We start from the raw sequence: 14,398 nt of genomic DNA on the forward strand, positions 1-14,398 counted from the left end.
AATTTACGTTAAAGTAATGAATCTTCTTTCGTCAGCTTCGCGAAACGTTAACTCGTTGATTGGCACGTCAGTATTACAATGACGTCACGTTGCGGGAAATTAATTGACGGAAACAAATAATGACATCACGTCCGTTATGTAGGAATCATATTGATACGAAGAAGGAATACAAAATGTGAGTAAAAAATAATTATTGAGTTGCATTTCAAACAAAAAACGATTTAATTAGCCATGTACATGCAAAATATAAAAAAAAAACAACATCGGGTTCATCTTTTATTCAAATTAAAATGGGAATATATATATATATATATATATATATATATATATATATATATATATATATATATATATATATATATATATATATATATATATATACAGTGAGGTCGTCAGTTCCGAAAAGTCGCCAGTTCCGAAACAAATTACATTTCATTCAACATTGAAAAATAAGTCTTACCACTTATGATTGAACAAATTGTACAGCCATACTCCCTAATATTTGATGATTTTTTTTCGCAACAAACCGGAAGAAAATATACAAATGTAAACAATCTGAATTGTCGAAACGCTCGCAGACATATTTTCGAATTGCGGCAAAATCCTGTCTGCGCGATCAGTCATCGGAAATTAGAACACGTTTGCTTCTATAACGGATTGTCCATGGTAAGTGATTTGGTATTGATTTGAAGGTAATTTATCAGGAAAAAAGAAAACAATAAGATTTATACATTTTCAGTCAAACTGTGAATTTAGAGTCTCGAAAATGACTCACTGCAACAGGTGTCAGTTCCGAAACAGACATGAAGTTAACCAGGGGTAATCTCAAATGAATTTTTACCTGTCAAACATCGTTAAGTGATATTGTAAATTTTATAATTGGCCTTTACACATTGCCTGGGATGAAATGCTATTATTTTTAATGCTTACTGCTTGGAAACAATATAATTATATTTGGTCCCAACCAGCATTTTTTATATTGCATTATTGAATAGGAAACATGCTAGCTGTTGCTACTATGAAAACACGTGAGTAGAACTTACTAGAAGCAACAGGGGATTGAAAAAGTTATGTAACCATTTATATAGTAGCATCTTACTATTTATTACTTTGTACTGTTTGAAAATAGAATTCAAGTTTATCTTTTATTACTTTATAATGCTTAAGGTTACATTGAACTTTTACTTTTAAACATATATAAATACATGTATCACACCCCGTACAGGGTGATAACAACATAATGTTTACCCGAGAATGGTTATGTTAACCTAACCCAGTTTTATCAACCTGTATGGATGTGATATTTATTTTATTATACTGAACAAAGAAAACAAAACAGCTTAATAAGAGAAAAACAATTGCTTGTTTATTCATTTACCAAGCACTCTGGCTCAAACATTTCTGAATGCACGGACGTTTAAAAGGCAGGTTGCTGGTATTAACTCATAGACAAAGGAAAACAATGTATTCCAATTTAACTAAATCTGATTATAAAATTTTTAAATTGTGTGATTTTATTTTTGTTTTAATCTAAAAAATATGCAAATGCCAGAAATACAAATGAAGTAAATGCAGTATATTTATAATATATTCTCTTAATGCGGAAAACTAGTGGTGCTATTTTCAGCAAAAAAATGGTGCTAAAATAATGTCGCATGTGACTGTAATATGGGTTAATGGGAATTTGACATGTGCTAGTCACGTGAGGTATAATTAAAATAGTAAGGCGTATATCATTATTTTTTCAGTATTGTGAAGGACGCAGACGTGCCCCGACAGGCAATGGGGGAAATGCAGCAGCCCAGACCTTTCACCCATGCATCTGTGATGTGTTTAGCTCTACCCATGTGAATTTATGAGTGTTGTACACTTGCCAAAGCCCTCTAGCAGTTTCTTATTTACCAACCTTTTCCTTATTTTATTTTAATTGGTTCCTAGTTTGTTTGTTTTTTCTAGTTTTTACCAAAAGCTTGAATTCCTATTTGTCTAGAAATTGATTTAGTTATTTTTCATGGTCAGTTGTTCATATGTTGAATTGATATGATTTGTGAGGCTGGGTTCATCCACTCTGAAAAAAGAACAACTAAGTATGGGTATATTTTAATAAAATATTTTAAATCCAGTCTATATGTGTGGTGTTTTATGAAAGTTAACCCACGTTCCACTTATATTTTGTGGAATAAGTTTGCACAAAACATCACTTTAAATGTTATTATGTATATTTTGCTTATCCTTTAAAATAGATTTTCTTAGTCAAGTGAGAATAAAACACCTTCATAAGCATAGTATCTGTACAAAGTTTACATGAATATTTACTACAATAGAACCTTGACATGCATTGTGTGCTGTTGCTTCCTTATACATTCTCATGGTTTTGTGTGACAAACTGTCTGATATGCTATCCAGATTTGATTCATACAACGATATGTTGTTTTCATTTATTTTTACTGTCATTTCGGTATCAGATAATGCTGTCCTATACAAGCATTAACACTACATAGATATATGTATTTATTTTTTATCACTGCCTTTTGCATTAAAATATACAATCCCTGTCAGAGCAGAGCAGGACTGTTCAATTTATTGGATACTCCTTTAGAAAACTGGTCCTTGTTATTTGCATTAACTGTAATCTTGAATTGTCATGTGCAACCTACACAGACTGAAATCGCTAAATATTTTCTGGTTTCATGTAATTGTTTGTTTAGAATCTCTAATTTGTGCTCTGAGAAATGAAACTTTCCTCTCAGAAAGCTTGTGTTGTCTCCAGTGGGCAAAGGCTAATCTAAGATAACATGGGGCAACATTAGATTGTATATTATAGTAATTTTATGCAAGTGCAAGTGTGTGATCTCAGGTAGGGCCCATTTTATTTCGTTTTATCTACTTCTTGTTTTCTATGTTGTTGCTTGGAAACTGTATACTGTATATTGTAGTACATATGTATATTATATGCAGGTGCCCTTCATTGTGTGATCTCAGGTAGAGGTCCATTTAATTTTGTTTTGTTATTTTTTACTTTTTGCTTTCTTTATTGTTATAGTTTTTACAATAATCTGTGATCAAAAGCTAGTCTGGTTATATTGTTATGAACGTTAAATAAACTATTTTGACAGTTGAAGTTTGTTTTGAGACGATCCCTAGTCATAAAGTGCACCTTCTGTCACGTGATTCGCTATTGGAGAATATTAACCGGAAATGGAGAAAGATTTCGGTTTAGAAATAACATAAACACTCATTTATATTTCGAACCAAATTCAAAATCAAGGTAAGCGAAGCATAGAGGTTACAATTATATGTAATAAGCCCTATATCCGAAATTAAAATCGATCGCCGTTTTAAAATATACATGGGAAGTTTCGATAGTGATTCGGAACTGACGACCTCACTGTATATATATATATATATATATATATATATATATATAAAATTCGAAAGTCTCACTCGTGTTAACAGAGCAAGCGACAATTTAGAGAAAAAAAGCTGCAAAATGCACATAGCTTTAAAGGGATCTTTTCACGCTTTGGTAAATTGACAAAATTGAAAAAAGTTGTTTCAGATTCGCAAATTTTCGTTTTAGTTATGATATTTGTGAGAAAACAGTAATACTGAACATTTACCATGGTCTAATATAGCCTTTATATGCATCTTTAAAACCTAAAAATTATAAAGCGTTGCAACGCGAAACGATTGAATAATTTGGAGAGTTCTGTTTTTGTCGTTAAATTTTGTGAAACTACGAAGATTGCTTATATAAGGTATAAAATACTTCAAATATATGTACTCGGCGGAATAGCTCAGTAGGCTAAAGCGTTTTTACTTCAGGACTCTGGCAGGACTCCAGGGGTCACTGGTTCGAAACCTGGTTCTGGCAATGTTCTTTTTCTTTTTTTAATTTTATTCTTGATTTTTTACTGGAGCTTTTACGATCCAATGTTTACATTTATCGATATTAAGCATTTAATGAATAAGTTAAAAAATGCCAAAATCTGTGAAAAGGCCCCTTTAAATGAGTGTGCAACTCTGCGGAGACCTTATTGTGTTAAAATCTATTAATTGAAACGGACTTTCTCAAACAATATTGAGTATGCAAAGCCATTTATATTGTGAAGAAGAAATATTCTAAAAACCTTAACAAAATTCATGTCATAAAATAAAGTGAATAAGACTTATGAAAGCCCAAATTTGCGTGTTATTAGGGGGTTATTAGGAATTTAAGGCCAATGAATTCCAAGCTTCAAGAAAGAAAATTTGTATTCTACCTACTTGACCTAGCTATAAATGTTATTTAATGTCTAGACAAATTGGAAAAAAAACGCAACAACATAAAATTATGTTGTTTTGCTTACACGGTTTCATTTCCGAAGTTAATATTTTCGAAGGAAATCGCATGTATTTGGTTTGTTTCTTTTTCAAGATTCATAGAGATGATGGTTATAGACACCGAAAATCGTTCCCATAACTGCGAGCACACATATACAAGTGGCTTGGAAACGGCCGGAATTCGCGTGAATGACGTCATATTACACGAGAACATGCGCGATCACACAACAGGCGCGTCCCACATGACGGAAAGGGACACACATATGGAAACTAAACGCACAAATGAGGAAAATAATTTGCATATAAACTCTAGCAAAGCTTTCGAAAGTTACAACGTTTCCGAGAAAAACCATGAACATGAATTGCAGTCGGACTCCGAGATAGAATTTGAGGTTGTATTTTACTCGATTGAAAACGCAAGCGAGCCGTGCCTTGCTCTTGTTACATCGCTTCAGGAGTTTCTTAAAACGGCTGATAAAACTATGAAAATTCTGGCCACCAGTGGCCATTACCTACCTGTGCATGTCAACGACTGCCATGGTACTGACGCCATTATGCCATTTCAAAATGACGCTGAAGTAGGAGCCGGAAGCAAGGGTCATGTGTCAGACTCAGCCTGCATCAAGATGCCTGAGCCAATACCTCCGCTTCGTCGAGTACAGTTTCGATCCCCGCGTGCTTATGTGCCAAGGGGACACAAAATGGTGCCAGAAAAAGGTCGTTGTAAACAGAGTCAGTCTTCTGAGTCGATTGTTCACCGCTCTGGACCGGCCGGTTCACCATCTAACACACTGTCGAAAGGCAAGCGCAACGATGATAAATATCATTCGTCTAATTACACAGAGCATTCGCGCGGCTATTCAAGACAAACTGCTACCACTGAGCGTCGGTCAAGCATGGACACAAACAGACATACGAAGCACGATTCTAGCAATACGGCAAATACACCTAGGCAGTATTCCTACTGGAAAAGCGAAAACACAGACAGATACCCTTCATGGAAACAGTCTCGATCGCCACAAAAGCGCTTCATTAGTTATCACAGCATGCCCGAGGTGAAGCAAATAACCATCTTGAAAAAGGTCCATGAAGACACCAACATTTTACATGAACCACAAAAATCTTCCCCGGAAACTAATACGGAGACAGTTGAAGAAGCAGTCAGTGAACCAATTTTCTATCCGGAGTTAACGAACCTGCGCGAAGTAGGTAGCTCTGTTTATATCAGCAAGTCTCAAAGCACAGTTCGAGACGGTCCAGCAGACGACACTCGCCGTAGTCGATCAAGCGTGACGTCCACTGATGACGTCAGAGAGGAGCAGAGTAAGCACAAACAGAAACAGGCGCGGAAACGAAGAAGGTCTTTGAAGGACAAGAAACCAGCGAAGTCACAAATGGTGATCCTGCAGCAGACGATAAGCTCTGGTCAGTTGCGGTCAAAAGTCAGCCGCTATAAGACCGAGGGTCTGGTGAACATTAAACTCATCGAGAAGATACACGAGGGAGTCTTCACGGAGAGATTCAGGGTAAATCTTGAGTTTTTGTTGTTTGTTTAACTTTTTGTACTAACACTATAAGATTTTTCTTTCGACATAATACACATGATAAAATAATTGGGCAAGTATTAGTTTGATGAATATTATTAAATAAGTGCTCGTTTAAATAAACTCTCATATGTAAGTTTGCTATGCGATTCATTAACCGGTCACATTTTTTGCTACTGTTGTTTAGTTGCAAGAATGAACTTACAAATCGTAACTTAAGTACGGAATCCCGTTAAGCCATCGCCTGTGTATGGATTTATTTAAAACTCGATACTCGAAAGTGTGATGATGATTACGCAACATCACGACAGTACGATGACAATAACACGACGGTACGATGGTGTTAAAACAACAATTCAATGACGAAGACACGATCTACGACATTACCATGATGGTAATACGATATTACTGCGTGTTATCGCCATGGTACTGCAGTACGTTCATACTTGTTCTTAAGTGCTGACGTGTTTTCAGGTGATCTTAATCTTGCTGTCATGTCGCTGTCATCGCACTGTTGTATCATCGACATCGTAATGCTATGACATCGTACTATCGTGTTATCACCATCTTAATGTCGCGTTATTTCATAGTTCTGCCATGTCTTGGTCATCGAACTGTCGTGTTATCGTCATCGAACTGTCGCGTTTCCGTCGTACTGTCGCATTATCATCATCGTACTGTCGCATTATCATCATCGTACTGTCGCGTTTGCATCATCATAGTGCCGTGTTTACAGTTTACGTTATCGTACTTTCGCAGTATCCTTATCGTACTGTCGAGTATTGAGTGTAAATTCCATGTATAAGCGATTGCAAACTTATAAAAGCCTGTTTGAACGGATCATGGTATAGATAAACTGTTAGACACAATTCTCGCGTGGAACCCTACATTACGGCAGATCTCTTTTCACAGTACAGCTGTCTGATTTTTCTTGATTTTAGGCGAACTACCAGAATAAGCAAGTAGTTATGACAATGATAGCGAAGAAGGATGCATGTCTGATAGACGACATGGAAATGGCGAGACTCGGCAACTGCTATTTCATAGTCGGGTACGTCAAACCTCTGCACGGTTTTATGCATTTAGCCTCCATTGGTATTTAAATGCGTAAAAGTATTCGATCGTTACACCTTACTTGTTTCTTAATATCAAACAGTTAAATCCGTAGCGCCATGTACAACGTGGGTTTCTCCAGTAGTCCATGCAGATTGAATCCAGTACTATGACATTCTCTTTACATGATATTTAGATGGTACATGTATTTGGTTTCATTGTCAGATCGCATTTAAATTTTCAGAATCCTATAAAGTTGCAAGTGTCGGAACCACAGTGGAAATAACTGGTTAATATGATTACAAAAAAGGAACAAACGTGCACTGAAACACATTTTATTTTCATGTTTTTGTTGTACCATTATTATGTTACATGAACGAGATATGTTTGAGCGTCCCGAGTCCGGGTATTTTTCAATTAATACTTTTCGGACACTGTTGAATACCTAGGGCATAAGTGATTCACTCTCTACATCGTTGTCGCTTGATTATGTCCGTTTGATTGTATGTGTTATTGTTCAATGGAACATTGTTGACCTAAATTAGTTTATCCGCATACTTAAAAAAATACGTCTTTCTACATTAGCCAGAGTAAAATCATCAACCGCTAACTTAATGAACCTTAAGTGAAATGACGATTGTCATTCACGGGTATGTCCCATTTATTCGTTACAGAGCATAATAAACAATTCGCGTCGTGTGAAAATGGCCCTTATGCCATATGCGACCCGCGGAGCTCCAGATCCGCATGCGCATAGGTACAGTCTAGACAGAGGCGGGCAAGGGAGCTCCTTACCAGCCTGTGCAAATGCGCAGGTTGTTCTGGAGCTACGACATAATACCCATTTTCGCATGAAAGAGGGTATGTGTTGCTCTAGGTTTTATCGTAATTTCTTTAACATGTTTGAATTTGTTTAAATATGATTACGAGTGGCGTGGCCACGAGTGAAAATAAAAATGTTTTGTAATCAGGAGTGAAATTAAATATGGATCAATCACAAAAAAACGATGAAAGTTATAAATGATACATACTTTGTCTCTTTCATCGGGTTAAGGTTTGGATTACCCTAAAAAGTACAAAGTTATTGTAATAAGTTATCTTCCTCACACTTACAAGGATAATGGACGTCATGTCAGCCCCGATGGGTTCGGTCTGGTTCATGAGCCGCTACCACAGCCTGACCACTCTCGAGAAACTGCTCGGGCTGGACCCGGATAGGCACGTGCTCGGCGAGGCACATGCGCAGTTCATCATCGCGGGTGTTTTCATCGGTGTCGACTTCCTGCACACACGTGATATCGTGCACGGCAATATACGGCCTTCTAAAGTGCTGTTCAATGACCTGGGATACCCAGTGTTGGTTCGTAGTCTTTAAATAAATGTAGTTAGTAAAGCTTCATGCTTATAAGACCTTTACAGCATTTTATATGTTTGAAATTTGAATGTTCTTGCGCGGGTTTAGTTGTGTTATTGCTATAAGCATAGTTACATTTGAATTAATCAATTAATTTGTTAAATTATTATCATTTTCGGCGAAAAAAAATTGCTAGTCGCCTTTTCAAATGTACATAATGAATGAAGATTAACATTAAATGCTCTTGTGTGTAGGATAAGTGTATGGGGACTATTGATTATTCTGCTTAAAGCGGAAGAAGTAAAAATATCGGTAATATACGTCTTATTATGACATAAGTGATGTTTCCAACCATCTATGCTCTTCAGATACCATTGCAAAGACATCATGTGAATTATAACATAAAACGAATTGTTCCTGGTAACGCCATATAGGTGTGTCGCCCCACAGAAGTGTTCAGATGCGTCTATGTGAAATCGTGCAACGCATAAACTGGTGGTCATCTTTTTGCGGCAAATTTGAAGAGTGCATTTTTGCCCCAAAAACATGCCTTACTCACAGCTTCAACAAACATTTAAACGTTACAATAGTTGCAATAATACAACTCCCAGCTATTGAACCTCCGGGTCGCTGGGATAATACAACTCCCAGCTATTGACCCTCCAGGTCGCTGGGAGTTGCAACTGGCAACCCGATTTTCCATAGAAACTCGACGCCCAGAATCCGGGCGGCAGTTAAATTGGAAATATTTGCCACATAAACTATTTTTTGGCATAAATATGTCCATAATGCGCAAATAATAACATCTTACATGACATGTAATGCTCGCACAATATTGATATTAATCCAAAGTTTCAAACACGCCAACGGTTCTTTTAAATGTATTTGTTTTTGCAATGGACCTAGCCGAGTATTCCGAGTAATTCCGAATTCGAAAATACGCTATAGACTATCTCTGGAATCCTCGGCGAGATACATCTCGTGTCTAATCTACCAATCGTAATATACCGACTATTTCCGGAACATCCGTAAGATAGATCGAATCGGCAATTTAAAACTTCGGCTTTCGGTTTGATAACGGTTTTTGTATAAAGTTTGTTTTGAGTTTTTCTCCACAATTCCCTCGCAAATTGATATCGGTTATAACAGGTATTGTGTTTGTAACGATGTATTAGGTTGATTGAACTCGATTTTATAGACATACGTGAGACATAATTTTTTGACATGAAAAAATTGGGTTACAAGAAGAACTCTGAGCTGTCCGTATGTTCTTATAAAAGCTAAGAGCATTCAAGAAGAACTACGCTGAACAACGGAGACTGTAACAATTCCAGTTATGATAGTGCTGGTAGTCCGATTGCTACATTCTTCTCCTCTTTAACATGTTTGGTGAGATAGAAACACAGGCTCGCTATATTCTTTATTGTTAATATCGTGTACGCAACGTCATTGTACTCTTTCGCCGCACAGATGGGGCCAAGCAAATAACTGCAAATACAAAATGCGAGGGCACACCTTTGCGGCGCCACAGTGCCTCTATGTTGTTCAAGTCCATGTAAGCACTGCCTACAGTAAACTCTGTTACATGAACCACTCTCTTCCCCACCAGGGCGGCTACATCAAACGGATCGAGGGCCCGGATGTGGATCCTCTGGACGTGCACACGCAGACATACTCTGCTCCGGAGAGATTCCGAGGAAGACGGGGTCCCTACGTTGACGTCTTCAGTATCGGCTGCCTTGCGTACGAAATCATCACCGGCAGGTAAACATTTACAATCGTTTATTACACACCTTATTTTATCTGAATAAAAAAGTAAACATAATGTAAGGCATTAACTGCCTGTTCACGAGACTCGATACGTGTGCCAGGGCCGGGGCATAAAATCCATATCACAAATTAATGTACGCGATCGTAAAACAAATTTGTAATATAATTTATCAAGCCAATATCGTTTTTCTACTTCCTGTTGTTCCAAATACCTGTTGATATATTGCACAGTCGATTCCATGCATCGCCGTTAAGTGAGAATGGCGTTGGAAGTAGTGTCAAAATGGTTGCCACATATTGAACGTTTGGAGTTTTAGCTGAAGGTTTTAGCTATTGTAAACGCCATATCTCCGTCGTCCTTCGTCGTGAAGCGTGCGGTGTGCGTTATTTTTATTCGCTCGTGATCACTATTGATGCCATATTTTTTCAAATCTTGATCACTCTAGATGCCATATTTTTCAAATCTTGATGAAATTTGGTCACTCTAGATGCCTTATGTTTTCAAATCTTGATGAAACTTGGTCACTCTAGATGCCATATGTTTTCAAATCTTGCTGAAACTAGGTCACTCTAGATGCCATATGTTTTCAAATCTTGCTGAAACTTGATCACTCTAGATGCCATATGTTTTCAAATCTTGATGAAACTTGATCACTCTAGATGCCATATGTTTTCAAATCTTGATGAAACTTGGTCACTCTAGATGCCATGTTTTCAAATCTTGATGAAACTTGATCACTCTAGATGCCATATGTTTTCAAATCTTGATGAAACTTGATCACTCTAGATGCCATATGTTTTCAAATCTTGATGAAACTTGATCACTCTAGATGCCATATGTTTTCAAATCTTGATGAAACTTGGTCACTCTAGATGCCATATGTTTTCAAATCTTGATGAAACTTGGTCAATCTAGATGCCATATGTTTTCAAATCTTGATGAAACTTGGTCAGCATGTTTATCTTGACTATATCTAGGTCATGTCAGAAAAAAATAGGCGTCGTGTTACGGACAGTTTATACACCGTTAAAATGCAAAAAATGAATATTACCTTTAATGTCTTCATTCCAAATGCCACAACGGACTTCCTTCTTTACGATGGCCTATGAATCAAGTTTCAATTTGGATATCATCATATCGTCGAACGGCATATATTTGAAGTTTTCTCTAACCCATAGTCATTTCGGTAATAACGAACGAAAAACAACGTCAATTTGATTCGCGAAAAATATTGATTTCATTTCGCAACTTGTTAATGGAAAACTATTACGGTCTTAAATATATACGTTGAAATTTGCATACGGAGTCAGAGGGTTTATCGGGAAATGAAAAACAGGTCACGTCATCAAATTATCCAAGAATAAATTCACGAGAAAACGAAAGAAGTCGTAATTACCTTATTATATATTCGGTTTCCGGTAATAATGAAAGAGTAATATACATACACAGATAACTTGTTTAAACACGTACCCCCGGGGGGGGGGGAGGTAACTTCCTATATACGGGTATATAGGCATGTGCCGATTTTATGGGGTGTGTTTTTCGACTAAATTATAGATATGGGTATGGTTTTGAGCATCTAAGTATAGATATGGGTATTGAAATCAGAAATTTGCTTGTATATAAATGCATATAGATTTTAAAGTATCAGTATCAAAATGGGTATGATAAATGTCATTCTTGTATATAAATGGGTATCAAAAAGTAAATTTAAGTAGCGGAAAAAATATAATAGCCAATTCAATAAGTATACTGTATTGATTTGCAAGAGATTACAATTCTAGTATGAAATGTGTCCACTCTATTAAATTCTGGTATTTAAATGGGTCCAGTTTATCAAACTTCTTGTATTGAAATGGGTCCACTTTCTCAATGCTATCGTATACAAATGGGTATGCTTTAACAAAAATCTTGTATCAAAATGGGTCTACTTTATTCCGGTATAAAAATAGGTCACATTTCGGAAGAGTCTCAGCGAGACACCCCTACAATAAAATTTAAGAAGTTACCCCCCCCCCCCCCCCTCCGGGCACGTACCATGGGTCATTTTTACACAAATGGAGGCATTTGTCAAGTGTGTGTTAATATTCACTGCACACTTTAATAATTAAGGCGTGCTATTTATATGTGCGTTTACAATGACACATCTTTAAAAGTGAGCATAGTTTTCTACTTGTCTACTTAGCAAATGTTTTCTGATTTCTAGATACGCGTTTACGGACTGGACCAACAACAGGTTCAAAATCGAGCCCGTGTACAGCCCCGAGTTGTTTTCGTTTGCAGGAGAAGCATTCATTCGCTCATGTTTGCGGTGAGGGAAACATTTAGAACTTACAAAATTTAATTTGAGACATTTATCGCATGATGCTTTGTTTCCTAACAAGTAGTCTTAGTCAAAATTAGCTTCGCTATTGTACGCTATTGTACCTCGAAAGTCACTATTCGCTCATGGCCACAAGTTCTCAATGGTGAAATTTATGTCAGTTATTAATTGTCGCGAAGGATCATTTCGTTGTTCAGTTTTCCCCCCAAGTACCGCTAATTTAAATGTATCGATATTCAACACTAACAGTATCCTTGTGTGCGTGCATTTGACTGCAGTATAATAAAGGGACTTGGAGTATGCCCCTCCTAATTAATTTATCATCACGAAAGCTGGGATAAATTTTGAAGTAAAGCTGCCATTTTCAGCTATTTAGATTCAACTGAAAGATATTCAGTTCAAGCGTGGTATGGTGATGTGTGTGTGTGTGTGGGGGGGGGGGGGACTGAGTATCCGGACAAAACTCCACCTGTCCGGTATGGTGACCACCAACCAGACTCACATGCCCCGGGAGCGGAATTTAAAAACCGGGTCGCTTTGGTGAAAAGTGCGTGTACCAACCACTGCGCGCTGACCGAAACCAGTATCTTCAATATTTGTTTCCTATTTCAGCTTGAATTCTAAAGACAGATTCGAGATAGGTGTCGACAGACAAAACCTGTACTTGGAGGAGTAAGTACTTACCGAAATGCCCAATACCACTTCTCAATACTGGTCTAGAAAAGCGTTAAGCACGTAAAATCACGGTTAAACAGAACACATGAATAGATTGACAAAAAATATGTAATTTGTGAACACATCAATTTATGTTGAAAACAGTTTTTTTAAATACAAATTCGGTATGCTGTTTTGATTTAAATCATTTTTTACCCCTAACTCCGCGCTATCAAATTTGATGTTGGCGTTTTCTAGGTGGTTCAGCACACTGGACTGGAAGGAATACCGGAAACAGACTCTGAAGTCGCCCATTCCAGAAGTCGTGAGTATGAGTTTGACTCATAATTCTCTTTCAATCACAACTTCCATACGACTGCGACAAGTACCGATTATTAGAGCAGAAACGAATTGAGGCAGTGACCTTTCTGGCATAGAGACGAATCCATGACCTTTGACCTTGAATTACGGCATTGACCTTTAAAGGACAAGCATGGAAGTTGTGCGCCACACATTGTCTGGTCGGTTACAAATAAAGGGGTAACGTGCAATTATTACATACTAACAAAGGGTTCTTGTAGTTGTTTGTATTCTTTTTCAGTTACAATTGTTAGCGCAAGTTAACAACACCGCTATATTCCTTCGAATTCGGTTTCAGTTACAACTGCTTGCGAACAAAGCCACACTGACGTGGTGGGAGAAGACGATAACCTACCCGTGGGGTCGGGTTATGGACGTCGTTTGTCCATGGGCAGCGTCCCTAGACCTCGCAGACGACGCCTCCCATCTCGCCGCCATGGACGCCTGTATCGTAGAGTGCGCCCGGTAGAAGAGCGCGCAAACCGCAATCAAGCAGTCCGAGCGCACACGGAAAGGCTCGATTTTCAAAAACAATCATGAACTAATAGGTCCGATTGTAATTCAATAGCAAATCAAGTAATTATAGCGATTATAGATGATTGCGTTTTTTATAATACGTATTGTTTTATACTAATATACACACACGTGAGACCTTAAATTGTCAGTAGTTGTCAATAATGTATTACCGGTAATCGTTTGCAATTATACAAAATCAATGCTACTGTATTGGGTAGAATTACAGGACACACACAAAACTAATGACAATTTAAGGTCGCACCCATTTTGTTACAGATTTGATATGTATGTTACGACTTATTTTGGTACTTTTTTCCACATTTACAATATACACTGCACATTGCAAGAGACGTTTATTAGTGCATATTTTTATGTTATCGAATTCATATACATTATTTTCTGTATACTCCCATTACTTTACTAAGATTTATATATAAATATGTGTGTTTACAGATATTTGAGCTATCTTATTGTTTAATAAATTAATAAAAAATATCTCG

At 37.1% G+C, this 14,398-nt stretch overlaps 1 protein-coding gene and 1 long non-coding RNA gene across 3 annotated transcripts; both read left to right on the forward strand.

Annotated features, from left to right (window-relative positions):
* The first annotated feature begins 45 nt into the window (after nucleotides 1–45).
* LOC127853355 (uncharacterized) lies at nucleotides 46–14,393 on the forward strand. Of its 2 annotated transcripts, none has more exons than XM_052387814.1 (9): nucleotides 46–175; nucleotides 4,418–5,849; nucleotides 6,809–6,918; nucleotides 8,037–8,280; nucleotides 9,884–10,038; nucleotides 12,252–12,356; nucleotides 12,981–13,040; nucleotides 13,281–13,347; nucleotides 13,681–14,393. In XM_052387814.1, exons 1-9 carry the CDS (start codon nucleotides 120–122, stop codon nucleotides 13,849–13,851), a joined length of 2,400 nt encoding a protein of 799 aa, XP_052243774.1. In that variant the 5' UTR covers nucleotides 46–119; the 3' UTR covers nucleotides 13,852–14,393. The 2 variants fall into 2 exon arrangements, with proteins under 2 accessions (XP_052243774.1, XP_052243775.1); XM_052387815.1 differs by having other exon boundaries at nucleotides 67–175; nucleotides 4,426–5,849.
* LOC127853357 (uncharacterized) lies at nucleotides 456–3,121 on the forward strand. The gene is made up of 2 exons (XR_008036582.1): nucleotides 456–666; nucleotides 1,749–3,121. It is a non-coding gene; the product is annotated as an uncharacterized LOC127853357 (long non-coding RNA).
* Nucleotides 14,394–14,398: the final 5 nt, after the last annotated feature.

The sequence above is a fragment of the Dreissena polymorpha genome, chromosome 12 (assembly GCF_020536995.1).
Source record: "Dreissena polymorpha isolate Duluth1 chromosome 12, UMN_Dpol_1.0, whole genome shotgun sequence".
In the NCBI taxonomy this organism is placed as follows: Eukaryota; Metazoa; Mollusca; class Bivalvia; order Myida; family Dreissenidae; genus Dreissena; species Dreissena polymorpha.